General features: G+C 41.3%; 2 protein-coding genes across 3 annotated transcripts; both read right to left on the bottom strand.

The window, feature by feature from the left end:
* Nucleotides 1–1,676: 1,676 nt before the first annotated feature.
* On the bottom strand, nt 1,677–7,424 carry ch25hl3 (cholesterol 25-hydroxylase like 3). The gene is made up of 2 exons (XM_084024870.1): nt 6,322–7,424; nt 1,677–2,967 (listed from the first exon to the last, which is right to left on the bottom strand). Exons 1-2 carry the CDS (start codon nt 6,759–6,761, stop codon nt 2,532–2,534), a joined length of 876 nt encoding a protein of 291 aa, XP_083880996.1. The 5' UTR covers nt 6,762–7,424; the 3' UTR covers nt 1,677–2,531.
* A 466-nt stretch (nt 7,425–7,890) lies between these two features.
* erlin2 (ER lipid raft associated 2) lies at nt 7,891–23,342 on the bottom strand. Of its 2 annotated transcripts, none has more exons than XM_084024868.1 (12): nt 23,267–23,342; nt 21,762–21,869; nt 20,642–20,723; nt 18,557–18,603; nt 18,340–18,401; nt 18,121–18,246; nt 16,861–16,934; nt 15,460–15,518; nt 12,335–12,426; nt 12,162–12,251; nt 9,886–9,965; nt 7,891–9,797 (listed from the first exon to the last, which is right to left on the bottom strand). In XM_084024868.1, exons 2-12 carry the CDS (start codon nt 21,866–21,868, stop codon nt 9,618–9,620), a joined length of 999 nt encoding a protein of 332 aa, XP_083880994.1. In that variant the 5' UTR covers nt 21,869; nt 23,267–23,342; the 3' UTR covers nt 7,891–9,617. The 2 variants fall into 2 exon arrangements, with proteins under 2 accessions (XP_083880994.1, XP_083880995.1); XM_084024869.1 differs by lacking the exon at nt 23,267–23,342 and adding an exon at nt 21,964–22,048.
* Nucleotides 23,343–23,581: the final 239 nt, after the last annotated feature.

Here is a 23,581-nt window from a genome sequence, read left to right as displayed (position 1 = left end):
GTTAGGAATCCAAAAAAGGGACTGAAAGGCTTCTCGAGAAAAAAAACACATGGTTTTTATTACTCAGTGAAATCCACATGGAACCATTTAACAGCGAGTAGACAGCTGAGAGGGCCCGCAGCATAAATATCACTAACTGCAGCAGTACAACAGAAACCTGAGCCTGTGGCGCACTAAAATCTGTGTATGTTTTCCCATGCATAGATGAAAGAATATAGCACTGAAGAGATTCTTTACAATATATTCATCAAGAAAATATGGTACAAACTATACAACGGCCTTTGGCTCAGGTATCAAATCATTTAGTGATAAAAGAAATAGTTTGGGGAAATCTTAGCTTTCCTGCCACTGCTGACTAATCAGAGAGGTCACTCATGTCTGTACATGCTAAATGTGAAGCAGCAGCCAGTTTAGCTTATCTTAAAATAAAGACTGGAAACTGGGGGAACAAGATCCACTAAGTAGGACTTTAAATTCACCTCGTTTGTTTAATCTGTCAGGTTTGACGGTTTGTTTGACTGTTTCTTGGCCAGGCGAAGTCACTTCCTGGAGTCTCCGCTGAGGCAGGCTAGCAGTAAGCTAAGCTGCCGGTTGGAGTTACCGATTGTAATGTACAGACTTGAATGTGGCACAAAAGTGCTTGAGTAATGTGGCATGAGTGAATATCAGCTTCAGACTTTCACTTAAAGGTCATAACATTTTTATGTAAACGAATAATAAAAAAATAAAAAAAACATCCATAAAGCTTTTTGAAAGGTGCAGAATCAAAAGTATCACTTCTTGTGAAAAACATTTTTTGATTGTGAATTAATAATGTAATGTAATTAAGGTTTTGTTTACCTCTGTGTGGCTGCGGCTTCTAGCAAGGCTTGTGAGCCAATAGAATAACAACGTTGGTATCACATGGTATGTAAGTCAGGGGTCAAGAGTATTTGGGGTTGCCAGTTAGTGTGGAAAAACACCAACGGAAAAATGGCTGAGTTTGCTGGTAAGCGGGTAGCATTTCGGTACCAATTTTCAACCTATATTCTATTGCATACACTTCAAAGACAAGATATTTAATGTTCAAACTAATACACTTTAGTTTTGTTCAAATATTCACTCATTTTGAATTTGATGCCTGCAACATGTTCCAAAAAAGCTGTGACAGGGCCATGTTTACCACTGTGTTTCATCACCTTTCCTTTTAACAACTCTTAATAAGTGTTTGGGAACTGAGGACACTAATGTTGAAATGTTGTAGGTGAAATTCTTTCCCATTCTTGCTTGATGTACGACTTCAGTTGCTCAACAGTCCGAGGTCTCCATTGTCATATTTTGCACTTCATAATGCACCACACATTTTCAGTGGGAGACAAGTCTGGACTGCAGGCAGGCCAGTCTAGTACCCGCACTCTTTTACTACGAAGCCATACTGTCTGAACACGTGCAGAATTTGGCTTGGCATTGTCTTGCTGAAATGAACAGGGACTTCCCTGAAACCAACCTTGCTTGGATGGCAGCATGTTGCTCCAAAACCTGTATGTACCTTTCAGCATCAACGGTGCCTTCACAGATGTGCAAGTTACCAATGCCATGAAATCTCTTAATTCCGTGCAGTTGTACGTTAAGAAACGTTGTTCTAAACTGCTGGACTATTTGCTCATGCAGTTGTTCACAAAAGACCTGTCCAAACAGGCATTCCTCAACTTTCCCAGGCTTCTGTTGCCCCTGTCACAGCTTTTTTGGAACGTGTTGCAAGCATCAAATTCAAAACGAGTGAATATTTGCAAAAGAACAATAAAGTTGATCAGTTTGAACATTAAAAATCTTGTCTTTGTAGTGTCAGTAGTTCAATTGAATATAGGTTGAAAATGATTTGCAAATCATTGTATTGTGTTCTTATTTACACAACGTCCCAACTTCATGGAGTTGTACATGAAAGCATATGAAACCACCTGGATACACTCCCAAGACCAGTTGCACATGAGTTCAGCCATGTGTTCATAGTATCACTGTCTTGATTTATTGTCTTTCCTGCTCTCGTGCTGCATTCACTTGATACTGAACAGCTGCAGATACGAGAGTTAGAGTGCCATTGTCGGGTGTCACATTGGACACTGTCCACCTGAACATGACGCTTGTCCATGGATTTGGTGAATTCTAGGATAACAAAAAGTCTCAACACTATAGGATGTATGACTGAAATGGGAATGGTTGGTTTGCTGTAAACCAATGGGATGAGATATCCTCATGAAGTGTGAAAAGCTGAAGAGGAACACCACAATGTGCAGAAAATATCCTTCATTGCATATTGGGCAGAAGAGCGCTGGTTCAATCCCCGGCTCCTCCAGTCCACATGTCTAAGTGTCCGTGGACAATACTGTCCCAAAGGCTTGCACCATCGGTCTGTTAATGTGTTCCTGATGGGCACTTGTTACGACCATCTCTGCCATCAGTGCCATCAGTATGAATGTGCGTGTGTGATTGGCTGAATGCTGACATGTACTGTAAAGCGCTTCGAGTGGTTGGAAGACTAGAAAAGTGAAATATTAAAGCAGGTTCATTTGCAGCTTCTCTAGCAATCCCCAGCTGGGTGTTTGGGACCGGTTCGTCACTGGACGTGAATGCTGCACCGGTGCGCGGTACGTTCCCCACAGGAGGTCCCAGTGGGTGAAGTAGGGGGCGTAGTTGACAGTGTGGAGCGTATGGTGGGCTTGGTGGTAGGGGGCTCCTCCCAGACAGGGCAGCAGTCTGTGCAGAGCCCAGGGCAGTTCATAGCCACAGTGGTCCTCCACCGCCAGCCAGCTGTTAGCGAGGTGGAAGAAGGCTTCGCTGAGCGGGTGGCAGCCCACCGCCCAGGCGCTGCACAGAGCCAGCAGCAGCAGAGACAGCAGCTCCAGTGAGCCGCTGTCCTGAGCGGCCAGAGCAAAGGTCACGTGGTGCTGGTGGTGCAGCTGGTGGGCGGTGCGGTAGAGCCAGGGAACCCTGATGAGAAACACACAAACACATGTCTATGCTTATACGCTTCATTCATAATCAATACAATAATCCAGGAACAGTATGGAATCAGTGTATCTGTGGCAGTTTACTAGTTCTACTGCTAATTATTAATAATGTTGCAGCTTATTGAAAGGCAACTGTCAGGACACTTAGTTCAGGAGGAAGGGGCGCAAAATGTATCTGTCCCTGATGACGTCATAGTGATTGAGACTCAAATGATTGAACTAACACATTGTGTCCCAATTCAAATTCGAGGACGACGTAGACCTTGGTGGGCTACGTCAGCCGGGTCCTTTGAAGACCCCAAAGGCCGAACCAAGCATGTCATAATGTCAGAATGTTTCATAATGAGACGGTCTGGTCTACAGAGTAATTCCTGCCAGCATGATTTAACTGCTCATTATTAATATTACTGTGAACAAAGGCGAATGTTTTCAAAGTCATTGTTATAACTGTATTGTATTATTAATAACTCACATCAGTACTCTGTCTTGGCAAGTACTGAAATGTAAGTACTTGTACTTTTCAGTGCATCTCTATTTGACGAGGCTTCACATTCTGGTGCATACTTCTGTCGTTTTCCATTCCCACAACAACATACAGAGAAGATGGGAATTTTTCAGGTGTATTTACGAATGGTGATAAATCATGATTAATCCACAGCTACCTTGTGATTAATCTGATTAAAAGTTCCATCATTTGACAGCCCTAGCTTTAACATGTAAAACAACAATAACAAACAAAATGAAGTTAAATGAAGAGTACATAATACTAAACACAATACATAAAATTCTAATAAACAACAAATATATCACAAAATAAAATGACATATCCTGCCCCTTTTCCACAACTCAAACAATCAAATCATATGTATCAAATAAAGTAATATAATAACGTTAGTTCCTTCTTCTGCCGTGAGTTCTCTTCTTCCCTTTCCTGTCAACGAGGCGACGGAGCGGCAAAGGTGACAAACACAGTTAAAATCAATATTTAACTGTGATCATCCTGCATTAATGCCTTCATTTTGACCGTCCTACTGCAAACTAAACTAAAAAACATATTATTAATTTTATTCCATGTTATGATGGAGGATGTGCTTCATCAGCTGATGATATATTACAGGTGCGAGTGTATTTCTGCTGCATCATATATGCTGAACCAATCGCATCCCTCGTTGCCATATTGATTAAAGTGTCACCGGCACGCAATGAATCTTGGGATAAGTTGGACGGTGAAGGATCTCTCAGATGGATCCTCTGAGTCAGGAAAAGAAGGTTGCATTTCTCTGCTGCACTTGAACGTTGCATCGGGACAGCGTTGTTGTCTCAGCAGCTGTGGTGCATGCAGCCTTCAGGTGCAGCGTCTGAATTGGGACACAGCTAATGTAGAGTAGAAGTTGTAAGGCATGGGGGGCTAAAGAAAGATCCAATGAGATGAGTTGCATTGTGAAAAATGCAATTATTATTTTTAAATTGTATTTATTTAATGTGGAATTCAATGTTTTTGGAGCTTTATATGAGGGACTAAAAGTTAGGATATCTCAGGCTTTGCTGCTTCAGTGTTGATCTTTTGGAAGTCCCTCATCTAGTAAACATGGGACCATATGAACATTTCAGGTGACGATAATTTATCCCAAAATATTTGCAATTCAGGATATTATAATTAGAATCATCAAAATATGATTAAAATAAATTAAATGCAGTTGTAAGCAAGTAAAGTGATTTTTATTGTGTATATCAGGCTCCATTTTCCCTTCTCTGCCATGATAGTGAGCTAAACACCTTCTTCAATTCACTAATGTGATGATATTTAAGATTATTCACCGTGATTAATGTGATTGTTTTTCATCATGAGCTGTGATAAAATCCTATTTTATCCCATCCCTGACTTAGAGGTTCACTTGAGCAGCACTTTAAAACCCATCTCATGGCTCTTGACTGTTTAGCAATGTTTCAGAAACAATATCACTGAAACATTTTTCATTAAGCATGTTATTTGCCATTCTAATCCCATTTAATGTCATCAGATTTGTCATTGGACCACACAGCTTATCAGATGAACTCATTCTCAATGGGAGGCACACAGAGATGGATTAGAACAAAGTATTTGGAGTATGGAAAAGAAGTACAACAATTGTAAATATCAGGAAGAAATACTGAATTAAAAGTATACCACAAACTACTCCATCACAAAGTCCCTGTATAAAGAAGGTTATGCTATGGTTTCATAACTATTATTGTCTGATGAATGGAGGCATACTGCAGTAAACAAGTACACTGGTTCCCTCTTAAGTGTAGATGTTTAGCCAAAGACTAAAGGTACAGTTCAAATACCTCTGAAGTGTACTTAGGTGCAGTAGGACCATATGCGGACTGTGGAGGAGATCTGATGAACACAAGCAGCAGAGCAGCAACGTTACTGGATCTGGATCCATGTGGATTCTGGTGTGAAGCTGTTAACAAAGCTAGCTTCATAATTCAAGTCAACTTTACAGATGTGTTATATGGTATATGTATACACTTCAACTGCCCAACGTTGCTCTTCCCTTTTTAAAACACTAGCGCCATGGACTACATGTGTGAATAGGGCCCCCGCAGCCACTAGGGGGGCCCCAAGCTGCAAGTTTATTATTATTTTTTTTATATGCATCTGTTCCATTTAGTGACACAAAAGTACCTCATTGTTTCTATCTTTTATTATAATTTCCTGTAGGTTTAACTTGCTTGGGTCAATTGAGATGAGAGGTTTTCACAAATGTAGGCTGTTTTCCTCTTAAAGTGTAACAGGATCATCTAAAGGTTTGGAATCCCCCCCACCCCCACCCCTCATCGTAGTTTGACAAAATAGGGCCCAACAAAGGGAAGAAACGGCTCTGGGCTCTTTTAAACTGTATTATGTAAATTATGAATCCTACGTTTCCTCTTAATGGGCTTGACTAGTACACAAATAACCTACATGGGTGCAGATGAGGGATGGGACAATACAGGAATTTATCCTCGTGTCATCATCATCATCATCATCATCATCATCTCATCATCATCATGTGAATTTCCATCATTGCGTCATCATAAATAAAAGCTGTCAGATATGAAGGTAGAGAAGCTAAAACAAACTTTAAAACGGTATTTATACTTTAATAATGCAAGGAGACCTGATGAATTATCTTATTTAAGATGCTTTTATTACTTTTACACTAAAACAGATGTTCACCAATAATAGATGTCTTATCTAATAAAAATATTTATGTGCCATCTTTTAGAGCTTTACGCGCATTTTGACGATTATCGGGCTAATATCGTGAATCGTAATGATTTTGTCCAGGATGCTCGTGAAGCTTACCTGTGCATGAGGACGTGCCATAGAAAGAAGAGCGTGTCAAAAAGCAGCAAAGACGCGAAGACCTCCACAAAGAGCTGCCAGCAGGACGGAGCCAGCGGCGGCAGCGCGGGGCTCCTCACGGTGTTTAACAGCGCGGTGGCCGGAAGGACGGTGGTCAGGTATCTCCACAGCAACCTCAGAAAACAGTCCAACCATCGGCGGAGCGGCGGCGGCGGACCCGAGCCTGCAGCGAGCCTCCAGGAGCAGACCCGCGGACAGACGCTGCCCAGCGCGTCCAGCGCGAGGAAAGGTGCGCAGAGCAGCACGTGGATGAAGAAGGCGTAGGACGCAGACAGGTAAGGGGAGAGCAGGATCTCCTCCTGGCCCGCTCTCATGGACTCCCACAGCCCCTGGAGGAGAGGCGCATCTGCCCCCCCATGCTCCGCGGAGGACGCATTCATCACGCGTCCAGCCTCACCATCTCCTGCAGCTTCTCTCAGGGCACGGATCAACTCTCACCAGAGAAAAAGCCTTTTTTATATATAAATATTTAGAAAATGCAGTTATATTTCACCCTTGTGACTATGAGTTATGTCACTTTGAAGCACCCTGGATGAAGTCTTCCAAATATATAGTAGGTAACTGCTTTTTCTCGGCTGCTGCCTGACTCACTCCTGGAGGAGAGTCATGTTGCTGCTGAAGTCTTGTGTCCACGTGGTGACAGGAGGAGGAGTCCCAGATGCAGACCTGTGTCGATACACCAAGCGAATTAAAAGTGCCTTTTTAGTAAATAAGTGAATGATCTCCCTGGTGGCAGCTTCGGGTTTTACACACCATCACCTCCCATGTTGGAAACGCAGGGGCTTTCTGTGACGATGGGGACACACAGGCTGATGACACAACCAATGAACTAACTTAGAATTTAGATAAGGCTTCTTAGGATTGGGTGATTTTTCAGGAAAGAGAGCATTCCTCAGACAGAACAGAAGCGGTTCTCACACAGGCAGAATATCTCATTGCTTTCCGTTTTCCCTTCATTGTACTCGGCATTTAAAACAATATTTAAGGAGGCAAAACGTGCAGGTGTGAAATCAAGTGAATGATGGTAATATCTGTGTGCGGGACTGACACACAAGGAAGAGAGTCTGTGTCACTCCAACATGTTATCGAAGTAACAGTAAGGAAACTTTCCTTCTGGATTCATTGTCTAGTCTTTTATAAACTTTTTAAAATAACCTGATGTGCAAGAGTGTGAGAGAGCCAATGACTCACATAATCACTGCCTGTCTGAACAGGAAATGAGAAATGGAGGATGTATTGAGTTACAGAATTCAGGTCCCAAGACATTAACCTTCAGATAAGGGAGTATTTACTCACCCGCCAGTACCTGCTCAAGTTCCCAGCCAGAAGCTACATAACCAAATGATTCAACTTTTGATGACTAGCTGTTTTCTTCAGAACACATTATTTGGTCATTAACTCATTAGCATCATTTTGTTGAAATAATCCCACAGAAAATGATGGGAAATGCTGGGAAACAAACAACATTTAGACAAAGTATCTAAGACAGAAATGACACATGAGACAGAGTTGGTTTGGGATCCTGATCAAGTCAAACAAACAAAGAAAAAAAAAAACAGTTTGAGGTCTCCAAAATGACTACAGACAATTCAGGCATACGCAGGGCAATGTGTCATGTGGCCAAAGGCTCAAAGCCAATTCCCCACTGTACAGTTCCTGTAACCTTTCTGGACAAACATGGAATGGTTGCATTCATCATTGCTTGATTGAGAAAAGCTGACATCAAACGTCTGTAAACCGAAAGCAGTTTGTTTTTTCTTGTCATAACCCAACACAATCCCAGAAATACATCAACTGTAAAATAAAATGTTGCACAAATATCAAATAAGTCTCTCCACTGAATGTACAGGGAGAAAACAAAATGCTACATACATATACAGCACGTGTGGTACAACTTCAAACAGCTGCACAAATTCAATTAATAATCAACAGGTCCCCAGTGCTCAAAGTATTTGTTTTTACAATAGAACAGACATGAAAAGTGAGATTACGTCAGCCAGGCAGCAGCTACCACACAGTACATTCATCATCCCTGTGCTTCGTCTAACGTCGGGGCCCGTATTTTTCAAGCATTCAGAAGAAGAAACCGTCCTCATAGCGACACACATGCTCCTTCATTTTAATAAATTCCTTGAACTCGTCAAGTCTTTTGAGTTCCTTTGGGATGAAGCAGAGCTGCAGAGCTTTCCTGGCCTCGGGGGGATGCAGAACCAGTCACATCCTGGAATATCAAGCTGACTTTTTTATTTCCCAGGATGCAAAGGTTTTATTCACGACTATGAAGTTGGTGAAGCCGACTGCTCCGTGAATCAAACCATCCTCTGTGAGTGGTTTGCACTGGGTTGAGCAAAGTTAGGAACAAAAGAATCTGATTTTACTTTTTGTTCATCTCTCTTTTAACGTTAGCTGCAGTTGTTAGCATGCCCAGGCCAATACATTACTTCCGAGGCCAATAGTTAGCATAGTGCTAACCAACAACATACCTTATGTAAGTTTCCAGGGGAAAAAAGAAGCCTATTAATGACAAGCTTTAAGACTTTTAGCACAATATTTTGCATTTAAGTCCAAATTTAGAGTCCCATCTATGGGATCCTTGTTTAAAATGCTGCAGCTAGAAGCAGCATTAAAATGAGGGTTTATCATGGAGCTAACAGCAGCAGATCAGATCTGCTTGTGACATTTCAACAAAAGAAAAACAAGACATATCTATGGTCAACGGTGAGAAACTGCTTTTCCCCACCTGTGTAGGAAATCACAGACCAATCGTTTTGAAATCTTTGATCGTAAATCGTTAATCGTTATCATTGTTTAAGACATTTTGTGAGAACTGAAAGCTTGACAGGCATAACATAACATGCTCGATGAGGACACACACATGTGAAAGGATTACAGAGTATGACAAGTAGTGATGGATTTGTGGTTGTTTTGGCTGAATGACTGTTTTAAAGGAGCTTATACACCCTTGGGTGATGCAGGTGTTTCTGGTTTTTCTTCCACCCAATTCACTCGTCTGCTCGACAATCTCATTCTCTATCAGTGCGGAGTGAAAGCAGACGTGCTCTGAGCTCAGAGAAAACAACATCCTAGTCAAACTTTCTGTGATTTCTAGATTTCTAGGTGCTTGAGAAATACAGGCCTTGGTCAGCAGAGCTTCTCCCAGTCAGAGGGAGAAGTGACCAGTGAAGCCGTTGGGCCAGCCAGCAGTCAGTCCTTCTGGGCCCATTACCCCCCCCTCGCTAATCCAGGTCCAGGAACTGATCAGCAACGATGTCCATGGCTGCAGAGGCCTTGATGGAGCTCCCTGCAGAGCCAGCGTCCACAAACATGTTGGGTATGTCGCTCCCAAAGTAGATCTTGCTGTTGGTGGAGATGGCCTTGTACTTCATGAGCTGCAGGTACTCTGGTGTTAACTTAACCTGCAAGAGGGGCAACAGAACGTAAATGAGTAAAAGAGCATGCTTTGTCCTGGCTAAAGTGGGACGTGTGTCGGTGTCATCTCTTTACCTTATTGGCCTCTGCATTTCTCTGTGACGTATAGAAGTCTGCATCAGCCCTGGCTTTCTGCCGGGCCAGGTAAGCCCCGTCTATCAATCAGAAGCAGAGGCAACACGTTAATACAAAGTCCAAGCGGCGGAACTGGTCTTAAAGGTTGTATCAGCGATTCTGGTTGCCGTTACTTCCGCTGCGAGATCCAAAACAAACAGAGCCAGCTAGCCCCTCCCTCCCGTGTTTTGAAAATGATCATGGACGCGCATTTTCATGAACGTGCCACCAAACCCTTGTCTGTGATTGGTTGGAACACTGTTTATTTTGCTTTTGAGGTGTTGGTAGTACCATTTGTTTTTGTGTGTGATCTCGGAGCCTAGGCTGCCTAGAGAGACGCGTTTTTTGACGGCCTGCTTACGGGGCGGGCAGCTAGCGGATCATGAGGTAAAAACAGATGAATGTGATCATTTATGTTTCGGCCCAGAATCGCTGATACAACCTTTAAGCTACTGCATTCTTCAGACAGGAGTCCAATATAAACAACTGGCTCCCAGACTGAAAAACAAGCAAAGCACTCTTTAAAACAAAGACACTTTGAAATAAGAGGCACGCCGCACAGTGAGATGCACTTCTTCACATCTGCACTTTTGACATTTTTATGTTTACGGGGTTCAGCCCGTTTTGGTTGTTTTTTATGAAGAAAGAAAGAAAGAAAGAGAGAGAGAGAGACAGAGAGAGAGAGAGAAAGAGAGAGAGAGAGAGAGAAAGAAAGAGAGAGAGAGAGAGAAAGAGAGAGAGAGAGAGAAAGAAAGAGAGAGAGAGACAGAGAGAGAGAGAGAAAGAGAGAGAGAGAGAGAGAAAGAAAGAGAGAGAGAGAGAGAAAGAGAGAGAGAGAGAGAAAGAAAGAGAGAGAGAGACAGAGAGAAAGAGAAAGAGAGAGAGAGAGCGAGAGAGAGAGAGAGAGAGAGAGAGAGAGAGAGAGAGAGAGAGCGAGAGCGAGAGCTGTATTACACAGTGACCTCAGGGAATCAAAGCCCACACCTAAATACCACAAAAGGATGAGTCATGTCACTACATGAGAAGTCAAAGACTACAAACATTTACAACCACAAAGTCTTAATTGCTCAACATTTATCTGACAATAGAGCTGTGGGAATGTGGCAGCAGGATGTTTGTTCTGTTCAGTCAATGGAGTTTTGGTCAGATGCCTGAAATAAGGTTTGTGTTAAACACAAGCTTAAGAGATTTTAAAATGTTTAAAAAAAAATATATTACCTCAGTTTTATTTGTATCTCATCCTAATATTCCTTTCTCTTGTACTGATCAAATGTCCTGCTGCTCCTATATGTGGTTAACTTTTGTTATCCTGATTAGAAGAAGTCATTCTCGTTGATCGTTTGTGACAAACTTACAAAAAAGCAGAGGCTTGTTCTCAAATTCATTCCCATGTCATGTTGTGTTCATATTATCTGGTAAACCCGCTGACTCTCCCCAGTCGGCGTCACTATTCTAAGAATGTCATATATGTTAAATATCGCAGAGATTGATGGAACAAAGGTTTATTAAAATTACAATAATTTGTTTGGTGGCCCCCAGTCATCCTTGACCTGTAATATTAAACTGTATCTGCTGAAACCACCAATTAGTAGGGGTGGGGAAAAATCGATTCACATAAGACTCGTGATTCTAATCATCCACAATTCTGAATCGATTCATAAACATCAAAAATCGATTTTTTTATAGGCAATTTTATCTATGAACAGAAGTTTTTTTTTTATACCTTGAACTTATTCTTGTAGTCACTGAGAGTTGAGACTTCTGGAAGAAAGGAGCAGCTGGCCTAAGCTTTTATTTAGGCAATTTTATTTATGCAAGTTATGTCTTGTACAGTAAGTAAGTTTTTATTTGTTTAGCATGAATAAATGTTACCTTTTGTCTTCAGTTTGCCTTTGTGTGATTACATCATTGGAATCAGTTTAATTAAAAAATCACATTATCTTATACACTCTGTATTGTTTTGATGCCATAATTTGCCTTAACACACTATGCATTGTATCAATTTTTGAATTGAGAATCGATTTTGAATCGAATCGTGACCCGAAGGATCAGAATTGAATCGAATCGTGAGACACCCAAAGATTCACATCCCTACCAAGTAGGTACTTACATCCCTACCACCATAGGGCGTCGGCATTGAGGATTGAAATCTTAAGGATTGCCATTTTTACTTTCTTGTACTGCTACTTTTGCCTCAGCATAGTATCCGAGTACTTCCTCAGCTGCCGGATACAAACCTTCGATTTGAGAGATCCGTTTTTCCGTTTCCTTCTCCATGACTTTCTGTCCAAACTTGATCTCTGCCACTTGTGCCACTTTCTCAGCCTCTATAAAACAAGCACATTTAAATTTTCAACCCGTAGACTTTATAACATGTTCTTTTGGGTGGTTTCCTTGTTTTCTCTCTCACCTATCACAGCTTTGATCCTTTCTGTTTCTGCCTCCTTCTCAACAACCTTCTGTGTCTGCTGAGAGATCAGCAGCTTCGTCTTCTCGCTCTCCCTGCAAACAAACACAAACGTTTACACTAAGACACAAACACGCACACATAGATGTGTTTTCACTCTTATCACTGATTACATCTCTCTTCAGGATTGCGTGGGCACATGCAGAGCAGGCTTGATTAACTTCAGACATATTAATGGCAATCAGACTAAGTCTGTTATAGAGCGCTGGCTGCAGCACACACTGTACAGAATGCGTTTTTAAACAATACAATACAGAACCAGGTTATAGATTACGCATTTATAAGGGCATGGAGAGAAAAGATGAACCGAGAGGGGAAAAAATCATACAGACACTTTTCATGCCAACACACCATAAGCAGATTCATTTCTGCCTCACGGCCGTTTAGAATTTCTTCTGAATTCTGAACCTGCACTCTGCTGGTAATCTGGAGACTGGTCATGCCAAACTCTACAGAGCCTGAAAGCCCTCCTTTTACTGGAAGGAAATCCTGCAGCTTGCCATCATTACAAACCTCAAACTGGTAAATGACTTAGTAAATGACTAAGGTTAAGGCCAACTCTGAAGCAGATTTTAACTCTTACTGTTAATACAACCAACACCAACTGCAGATGGAACCCAAGAGAGCCTGGTCTGCTCGACGTTTCTGCCTAAAAGTCTGTTTTTTCTCGCCACTGTTCTTGCTGTAGTTGCTCTAGTTCTAAGTCCTGCTCCATGTGAAAAGATATAACATTTGTTGCGATAACACTAAAATTGACTTGAATTGAATTTACTTAAAGTGTGCAAAAAGTTACCCAAAAAAGTCCATGAGAGCCCTGAGCCCAGCAAACTTTTGGGGAAAAAAAACATTGGGACTGGGCATTAAAAAAACATGATGCAATCACATGGAGCAAAAGGCTCTGCTCTGCAAGAAATCTCTGCGTTGCATCTTCATCTTCATGTCATTGTTACTTCGGTAACATCCGACTACTAAAGGAACCTCATCTACCGGGGTCTTAAAGGCAAGTTGAGTTTCTTTTACAATCTGGGGCTTATTGCCATCCTCTTGTCCATCTCTGATGTCATTGTCCTGCTGAGACTCGTTTGGATTTCTGGCATCCGGTCATGAAAGCAACACCAAGACTCTGACTGGAAAAACCAAACTGAGTTCCAACACATCCTGAAGTTTATATTATAAAGTGAAACCAAAAGTAAGTCTATCTCAAGTGTTCACCACTTAAACAACCAGAAGACATGAGTCAGGATGAAAAAATGTTTCACAGGATGAGATGGATGTAAGTCATTTATACATGGGAAACTAAGAACAACTTCTGTGGTGTCTTCCTTTTGCTGCCTGCTTACGGTTCATTACTTTGCCTACAAAATCTACAAAAATAGGACCCAGGTTGTAAAAAATAAGTCCTTAAAAAGGAGGAGGAGACGTCTTCTTAAGGTACAACTTCAAATTGAGTGGTAACCATTTATTGAATTATTAAAAGTGACAAAATGCTGTTGACAATAGTATGCACTGATTGAAAACATAACCTTATGGTCTTTCATTTTTAAAAATGCATCATATCTTCTATCCACTGCTGAGATGTGTTGGCTATTTGCAGAGGACATAAAGCACTGAAATAGTGGACCCCTTATTTAAGTGTATGGTAAATGTGCCATCATCATCATTTGTAATCTACTGACGTGCCATGCAGGGCAGCTGGATTCTCATGAGAATCACCGGATCACATATCACCTGGAAATCCATCTAGTCGGGCTACAAGAATGAGTTTGTGTCCGGTAGACGGACCAATCAGCATCCCCTGAGGAGCTACTGGCTTAGTTGTGCGATACACCTAAAGGTGACCGTTTGTTCAAAACAACAATGGCGGCTCCTGAAGATGTTAGCATAGATGCTGAAATACCATCAGGTATGTAAGAACTGGAGAGGATTTCCACATTGAAGGAGTGTACTTACATTAAAGTGCCCTTTCCTAATGATTGTGTAATAAACCTGCTGGCAGGTCAGGTTACACAGCTCGGCACAGTGCTGGCTGTGAAAGCTTTTCTACAGTTGAAGGGAGTTTATTTAATAAAGAGCTGAAAGGGATTCCTGGGACGCAAGATCCTTGAACCACAATATCAACACATCTGTAGGTAACAGTGTGGACCAGTCAGGCATTCTCAAACTTACAAGGGAGAACAAGACTCACTAAATCATAACACTGAGTGAATATCAATGCATTTGTACTGTAATGCCATTGCAACCATTTCTATTGTAACATTATAAAACCCAAATACGTCAGACGCGTTTCATATCATCGAATCATTTTAACACGTTTGATCCAAAATGCATTTGGAAAACACTTTTCAAGTAATTGATTGATTTTCAAGTTTTCTTTTCTTAAGAATGACAAAATAAATCCATTTTACAATTAAACTCCAAAGCTGACTTTCAGTGAGTGTTTCAACATAAACATAATGAACTTATTGGTGTGACTCACAATCTAGCAGAGGCTCAACTGGCCCAAAAGCACACGCGGGTGGGAGTAATTAACAAAATCTGCTCCTTTTATACATACAAACGATCCCACATGTAGATATACATGTTTTAATGATACAGCACAGCTTTATGCTTTATAACAAATCATTTAGCAAACTGCCTGACATACGTGCCATGGACGTCACTCTGGAAATCACTGGACCAGTTGACACATTCATGCTGCATTAATCAGGCTGTGTGGAGACACGGTGCCGGACTCCAAATCAAAACTCCCCTTTCTGACACTTTATCCATCTGACTTGAAGACTTCCACTTTCCACAGTGGCCGATGACTCCCAGTGAACCTTACTACAACTTCAAGTAAATCCTCAATTTCCTCTCTTTATCACATGCTGTTGATTCATGAGGCCAAAGTAAGATGCTCATAGACTGACATGAAGCAGCAGGGCCCTGCAGGATTTGGGGGAGGGGGCGAGCTGGATGAACATCAGGTTCAACCACTTGGGAGGGAGAAATAATTACACAACACATGACTGAGGGGTCAGGGAACATTCGTTGTTGGGTAGAGGGGGGGAAAAAGGAGGAAAACTCACATGAGCTCGTAGTTCCTGCGAATGCTCTCTGGGATATTGGGTTTTGTGACACGGACCGCCTGTGGACCAGTGAGACATAAACAAAGACAGAGAAACAAACAGACAACTCTGAGCTACGCAGACAGACAGAGGGAGTATTTTAAGCAACATGGCTTTAAAAGAGGTATTCGCCAAGGGAAAAAGCAGCAGTTAGAAAAAGAAGATTCAGACAAAGGCCGTCCTGTTTAAAGGCCCTCTGAACTGTTGGGTTATTGGTTTCCCAGAATAAACTGCAATTGTTATTTCATCTGTTTCCATAGATTTACGGGAAAGGCTGGAGTATTAAAGCCCAGTGGAGTGTTAAACACTCAGGAGTGAAATGTGTGCATCTCTGTGGCTGTGGAGGGAAGGGGGATTCAGTATGGGTGAACAACCCACTGAGGCTCCTTTTAAAGTCAGTCATAAAGTTGTCATTCAACTCTTTGGACAAATGGACTGTTATCATAGAGTCTCCAGCAGAGAGGCTTGAGAGAAGCTGTGAGGGTCAATATGAGGCTGTAAAACAACTTTTGTTGTCAAGGAGTTGGAATACAGTGTTTTATCAGATCGGCTTTACTATTTCAAACTTAAATAACCAGCTTCTCTGAAGCAGTCCAGTCTGAGTTTACCTGTCTATAGCACCTTTTTAAAGTATCCTGAAGAAAAACAGCAAGGTGACTTTCTTAACAAAAAAATGGCAGGTAAAACTTCAGTCTGTTTTTTTAATCAAAAATGTGATACCTAATTCAACTTACCTGTAAAGGCCCAAAATCCCTTAGTTAAACCCAGAATACAGCTGAACACCCAGAGAATGTCGACACGCCTGATGTTTTCTATCTAAGGTGTGTTTACACACAAACTACTGCTTTATGTGTATTGGAAACTATGCTATTACATAAGAAACGTGTTGCATTGCATTCTGGTCCACTAAGGCTGCTATGTGTGAGAAATGCGTTGTGGTGCAATGGACTGTAGTTGAACAGTGATCCATATGTATAACCTCCCCTTTCACCTCCAATGTAAACTACGGATCACTTACACAGTTTACCCATCAAACTGTGACATTAAGTTTTTAGTGACCGTCTCTATCGGGCTATATTATGAAAAAATATGTGATTGGGAGATCAACATTAATGCTTTCTAGATGCAGATCCCCAGTTCAAATCTTCAGGAGGAGATCTAGTAACATTGGCAGCACCAGAGCCAACAGCTAATGTATGGAGTCATACAATATGATGTAAGGACACATCAATCCGTTTTACAAAGGAACAGAATATGCATGAAAAAGGCTTGTGGGCTTAGTTTGGCCCAACTGGACCGAGTCCATCATGAACTCAGCTGCTGGACTTGACCAGCTTCCTCTTGACCTCAACCTTTCTGTACCTGTATGATCAGTCCGGGTGCCATGGCCGTGAGGTCCTCTTGTAGCGTCAACTTCAGGTTTTCATCTATTTGGTCTGCGGGGGGGAAAGTTAGAGAGACACAAGGTGGGCGAGTGAGATCGGATCAACGTAGCAAAACATTAAATCCACACTCAACAAAATAATAATATGATAATAATATTTCCATTCAACTTACTGGTATGGGGCAATAATTGCTTGAAAATAAGTTTACAGTAACTAATATGAAATTAACCTCTTCAGGAATTGGTCTGCTTGTATCCAAACGTATGAACGTAGAAACACGTGTGGACGATGGTGAGGTGGATAGGCTACAATATTAAGTGTGGGCTGTTTAGCTCAGTGCAGATGGCGAGCAGCTGTGTGTGTAGGGCGCTGAGCCATAAAAACCTACGGTGTTCAGAACCCTCCGCTGTAGGCGACTACATGCTGTTTATGTAGATGTACCACTACAAAGTATTAGGTAGTTATTTTACACCTGGTACTGGGTGTTCTTTCTACATGTTCCATACAGATTTGGATACTGTGAATTTGATACCACAGCAGAGGAGAACATGCAAATTCCACGAAAGGAACCTGAACCCGGAATTGAACCTCTTGCTCTCAGGCGACAGTGCTAACCACCACCAGTTATTAATAAAACATTATACCACCCTCCCACATTCTGTTCTCAAATTTAACACTTTACAGTTTCTTTAAATGATTTATCAGTTCATTTTACAAATCAGCCACTCCACACGTCGGCATTAATGAGATCCAGCACTTATTTGAAAAGGAAACACATCACTTTTAAAACTGGTTGCTGACCATTTCCTGACAATCTGGCATATAAAAGGCTATTTTTTGTCTTTTTCTTAAATGGACTCTGGTGCAGTGCTCACTCCACATGAATGCACCGGGCTTCATTACATCCACCGGTCCAGCTCAGATAAAAACACTGAATCTGTCGGCATGTTAGCGTGTAGAACTAATTTGGTGAAACACGAGAGCAGAGCACATTAATGTCTGTGTGAAATTTCATCAGGGGTGCACGAATACAGAGGAAACACTGCTCGTACTTTGGATGGCATGTTAAAACGTTTCTGAATCTTTGTCTTGTTTCCTCTGCTTCTCAGGTAAGAGGCAGCTACTGCAATGTGGCGAAATGTCTCACACGTTCCTCAAAGTTGAGGTAGGAACGTCAGAATTCAGTCTAACAATAGCCAACGTTACCCAGCCAGCTCCACCCAGTCTGCAGACTTACCAAACAAGCCGATGTAGACCTCCTGCAGTGAGTGAACACTGCAGAATTGGTTGAGCTCGTGGTGGACCTTGTTGAATATCAAAGCTTTGTCGTAGTCTGCTGTGAAGTTCTTCACGATGTCATACACTGCAGGGAGGGATTAGTCTGTTAGGAACGGCAGCAGACACGGAGCACACATATACGGTGTGCAACATAGAGCTGCGTTGAACACTGGTTTACCTGCTGCTGGGACGAGGTAGTTCACCACCTCGATACGGTCAAAGTAAATCATCACTCCTCCACTGAAAGACAGCAAATACAAAACATTCACTTTTTAACACACTTTTATCCAAAACAGCAGCAAGATAAAGGGTGAAGCTCTGACTCCACCCTGTGGGAGTGTGTAGGGTACATACGACACTGTACCTAACTCTACCTGACCAAACAGCAGACCTACCTTGTGCCACATGGAACATTCTTCACCTCATCTGTCTGCAGCGTCGTCTGCAAGACAAAACAAGAACAAAGATTTGTGTCTTAATTCATTTTTACAGACGTCACGAACATTAAAACACGAGTCAGTGGTAAGACTGGGAGTTAATCCACCAACGCAGTATTAAATCAGACTACTGAATATGTTCAATTTAACAGAGCAACACAGTCACAGGACGTCCTAGTCAGTAACCTGGAACACAAGGCAACACAACTACGAGCTGAATCAACAGCTCGATGACACGGGTCTTACTTCATCTAAGCCATTCATAAATATGCAAATGAGGCAGTATCAAATATGTGCATGATTCTCCAGAACAGAAATCTGAAAATTAGATCAATTTCTAATTTATTTGTTTTGTTTGACGTCGAAGGTCTTCAGAGGGAAGTTTGAATCTCTCTTTTTTTATCAGTCCTTAAATCACTAAATTGTGTTTGAGCATTGTTGTGGTACTGAAGTGGGGATTTCTGGCCCAGTTTGAGAAAACAGCCTTGATAGATATAAATAATACATTCCATACCAAGATACTACAGGTCAATATGGTTAATATTTATATTAATATTACACATCACCATGAAACTTCCCCAGTTGATTATTTACATTAAGACATTAAATGTTTAAATATGCAAATTAGGCATTATTTCATGGTCAGTTTTGGTGACTTTAGATGCAAAATAGAGTATTAAAAAAATCACCTTAATGTGTATTTTGGAAGTTTTCTTTCCACTATACTTTAGGAAGTCATGTAATTGAAGCAAGCGTTAGCTAAATGAGGATTTTTTTTTTCTATTTGACATAAAGATATTCAAACTTCCATCATCCTGGACCTCCATTTTGTGTGATCCACAAGTGAAACCAGCCAGACCTTGATTGCCAGACTAGTGTCGTGTTTCCTTTCCACCACAATTCAGTGAACATCAGGTTCCAAAAGTCTGGCAGTCAGAATATTCTACATTTTTAATGAAGGCTTCTTGTAGGCCTTTTTCTTTGGACACTGTTCTGCTGGTTTAAAGCTTTGGTTTCTGCATGTCACCAGATTCTCACAGGGCTGATACTAGAGGCAGACAACCATTCACACTGACATTAACACCTATGGGACATCTAGAGTCATCAATGAACCTATCCCCATCCTGCATGTGTTTGGCCTGTAGGAGAAGCTGGAGAACCCGGGCTGACACGAGGAGGAACTCCACACAGAAGGAACTGGAGCATGAAACCTGCCGTGAGGCGACAGTGCTAACCACTACGTCGTTTATTCCTCAGCCAGGAGACCATTTCTAATGAAGGACAGAGACAGAGTATTCTCTCTTTAAATTTGATAAAAGGGACTCTCTTTATAAATACCAATACCAAACCACATACATATGACATGGTATTGCCCTGCACTCCTCCTCTAATGGAAGGAAGTGGTGACTATTTTAACAACAGTTCTGTGCAAAACTATCACATGTATTCAGATGTGTGTGGCTTGTTTAGCAGCTGTTAGAATACATTGGGGCCAACATACCCAATATGGAATTAATACTCCACACTTGGATTAGAGGGCTAGTTATTTATAACTACATATTTCCTTTCCTTTCAGAATTGATTATTTTATTATTATATGCATATTACTGCTATTACAAATTTGACAGATTAAACATGCCTCCTAGTATACATATATACACCATAACATATATATACATCCTCATGTTTTACATATATAGGGAATCCTGTCATTCCTTTATGTAGTCGTACCAACTTAATGGTACGGAGTCATGATTCTGTATGTCATCAGTTAACATCAATATTTAAATAATTATAAATACATTAATAATAAGATAAGATCTTTCATTTTCACTATGTTAAACTTCTTGGTCACACACACACAAATGTGTAATATGTAATATCCCTCTTTGTATTTCTGTACATATCATGTCTGTTGTATGTCTGTTAAAATCGCTGATCTGAATTGAGGATTTAAGGACACAGGTGGACGCATGCTGCACAGATTCTTAGTGATTTGTGATTTTAGGCTACGAAAAAAAACACCGACTTCACTCGACTCACCTGAACCGGCTTGTAGGTGGTGATGAATGGAAGCATCAGATGGAAACCCGGGTTGCTGGTGGTGGTCAGGAGAGCCCCTCCCCTGTGTGACGTACACAGTTGATCATTAAAATCATAGAATGAAACTTCCTCCCAGGGATTTTAGCTTGTAATGAATAAAACTAGGTTTGGGTCATAGTCCACCTGATAAGACCTGAGGTAGCTTTGATTTCAAACACAGGAACAGTCAAGGTACTTAAGTCAGTAACAGCAAGTAGGACAGCTGAATCATTGTCCTCTATGTGACTGCTGAGGGCAAGTACAGATACTCCTTTACTGTCCACATAGTGGGGCAATTCATTTATCAGCGTTAAAGATATGGAAATCTTCCTAGAGGAATTTCTTCAGAGGTGGAAGAAGTTCTTAGATACTTAAGTAAAAATACTAATATCACTCTGTAAAAATACACCACTGCATGTAAAAGCCCTGCATTCAAATACTTAAGTAAAAGTATGCATGTATTATCATCAAATTTACTTAAAGCCTGGCAAGCAGAAGTATTCATTGTGCAGTAAAATGTTCCCTGCCAGTATTTTTTTTTTCATGGGCAGTTTAATTTACAGCAAAGCATCATATTCAGATCTTTTCAGAGCTCAGAAAACAGCCAAGAGGGTAAGAAAAGATTTGAATAATTCATTAACCTTATAAACACAAAGAAAAAATATAATCCTTCAGTTTATCGCATACACTCAACAATAACTAATCTGGAGATACATAGTTTTCACTGGACAAGAAGTGGTTGCAAAACTGTAAAGTGACTACGTATCCATGTATCCGAAAGTAATTATGAATGAACTATGAATCATTTTTCATCATTATGATGCAGAAGAGACCACAGTCTTGTTGGCGCAACGTCATTTATTTATAGAGCACCACTGAAAGTTCACTGCTGAGTGTATCTAGTTTATGAAAACGTACGTAAGGTATTTATAGTAGTCACTGTTAACAGTTGCTCTCTGGCACCTTTGAAGCAGAATGCTCTCTTTTTATAGTCTGTTTTTACAACAGCAGCACTTTTACACAAACATCTCTGGAACTAAATCAAAAACAACAACAACAACAACGTGCGCTGCATTCTCACCTGTAATAAACTCCAGTGTGTCCTTCATCAATCTTGTGCACGGAGGCTAAGAGCGCTGCTCCTCCAAGAGCAGCAATGATTGAGAATATGGCACCCCACTGTGCCATCCTGGCAGGCAGACAAGGAAGACGGCGTATGAAAACGAGCACATGGGAACAGAGTCTCTCTCTTGGTGTTTACACAAAGTCCTGCCTTTAATCACAATTAAATGTTCAATTGCAGATAAACTCAGTCCATCCAGCCACTCAGCAGCTTGTGTCGCTGTAGTAACATGTTGGGGTTGGCTTTTTCTCACTGGGTTATCTCCTCTCAGCTCAGGCTTAGCCAGGCATCAGCTGGGACTCAATGACCTTGTCACACTTAAAGAGGATTGAGGCCAATGTGCGAAAACACTAACCTCTCGTCGCACATCAAATAATCTGCCAGTCCCATCTGCAACAGTATCTACATGTTTGTGCATTTATTTTAGCTTGTTGAAGCGGAAGGAGTTGGATAAGGTGCTGTTTTAGATTACAATCTGGAGATCCTGCTGTGTCAACGCTGGACTTGTCTCAACTTTTTAATTTAGGTGCAATTAAACATACATTTTAGTTTCTTCAATATGATTTTGAGGGTGTTTCGACTTCGTTTTTTGTAAGACGCTGGTCTGCTATTTGTTTTTATGCTTTTTTTAGGGAGGAATCGAATTAATAAAGATACACTTCTTATAATCAAATTATTTGCAATAAGAAACGGAGGCCCTGACGTTTCCACGTTAGATCTCGTGTATTAAAGTGTCGCTCTACACACATCCTGCATGAGCACAACGGAAGGAAGTGAACACAGAAATCCGGTTACGACATCCGCGCAAAGGTACACATTTGTTATGTTGGATTTACAATCTTGTACGAATCGAAAGAGTCATCAGGTGAACTCGGAATATAAATCATCGACCAGAGAACCGGTCTAATTAAATCAAGTAAACAACTTCCTCATCTTCACGGAAACGGCAGTTCAAAGTTAAAAACGAACACTTTATCAAAATACACAACATTTGAAGTAACACATGCATGCCGAATGGCAGGGGTGAATCTAAAGATGTATATGCAGTCGTAAATGAATCGAAGTATCATAGGTAAGCATGACTTAGATATGCAACTTAAAATATCCGAATATTTGAACCGAATTTGGTTTGGATGGCCTGGGCGCTACCGTTAGCTGTGATAGCATACTGTAAGTTACACATCTATGTTACTGCTGCCTCAAAGAGAAGCGTCTTCTCCTATAGCGTGTTTTACGGTACTCTCAGTTAGATGTCGCTAGCTGGCCAATGCACTTCACTATTAGCCTCAAGCACAAGACAGCGGGACATACTGATTAACCTATGCTAACATTACAAGTTAGCAAAACAATATCAGCAGGTCTTATCTCACTTTGACGTGCTGCTTCCGTATCAAACAAGACGGGGATTCGAGACACTTTGTTTAAATAGACGGTAACATGGGTTCTTAATCGGCAGGTCTTACCTGTATTTTTTTCCTCCAAAAGGACACGAGCAACAGAAGCAGGCACCTCAGGCACCTGCTACCTTCTTCTTCTTCCGGTAGTGGTTGACTGTTTGGCGCCCGCCTTTACGCATTAGCTCCCCCTCGTGGGCGGTCGAGTAACTGCTTCTGTCCATCGCATGTCGACAGTGCTGGACAACATTTGAGCTCCCTGTTGGCCCCAGTGGCCTGAACAGATGACCTGCTTCTGTAAAACAGAGGCACATATAAATAACGTTATTTATAAATCCAAATAACCTATCTACAACACAAGATACTTAACACTGCCTGCATATC

This window comes from Eutrigla gurnardus, assembly GCF_963514095.1.
Source record: "Eutrigla gurnardus genome assembly, chromosome: 13".
NCBI lineage: Eukaryota > Metazoa > Chordata > Actinopteri > Perciformes > Triglidae > Eutrigla > Eutrigla gurnardus.
This window is presented reverse-complemented; position numbering and strand designations above follow the sequence as displayed.

What these genes read in the sequence shown, in the direction of transcription:
- ch25hl3 (XM_084024870.1), bottom strand. Translation starts at nt 6,761, where the DNA reads ATGAATGCGTCCTCCGCGGAGCATGGGGGGGCAGATGCGCCTCTCCTC. An exon ending in TGGCACGTCCTCATGCACAG is followed by an intron (nt 2,968 to 6,321) that starts GTAAGCTTCACG and finishes GTTTCTCATCAG; the next exon opens with GGTTCCCTGGCTCTACCGCA.
- erlin2 (XM_084024868.1), bottom strand. Translation starts at nt 21,868, where the DNA reads ATGGCACAGTGGGGTGCCATATTCTCAATCATTGCTGCTCTTGGAGGA. An exon ending in CGCAGGAACTACGAGCTCAT is followed by an intron (nt 12,427 to 15,459) that starts GTGAGTTTTCCT and finishes GTTTGTTTGCAG; the next exon opens with GGAGAGCGAGAAGACGAAGC. An exon ending in AAGGATCAAAGCTGTGATAG is followed by an intron (nt 12,252 to 12,334) that starts GTGAGAGAGAAA and finishes CTTGTTTTATAG; the next exon opens with AGGCTGAGAAAGTGGCACAA.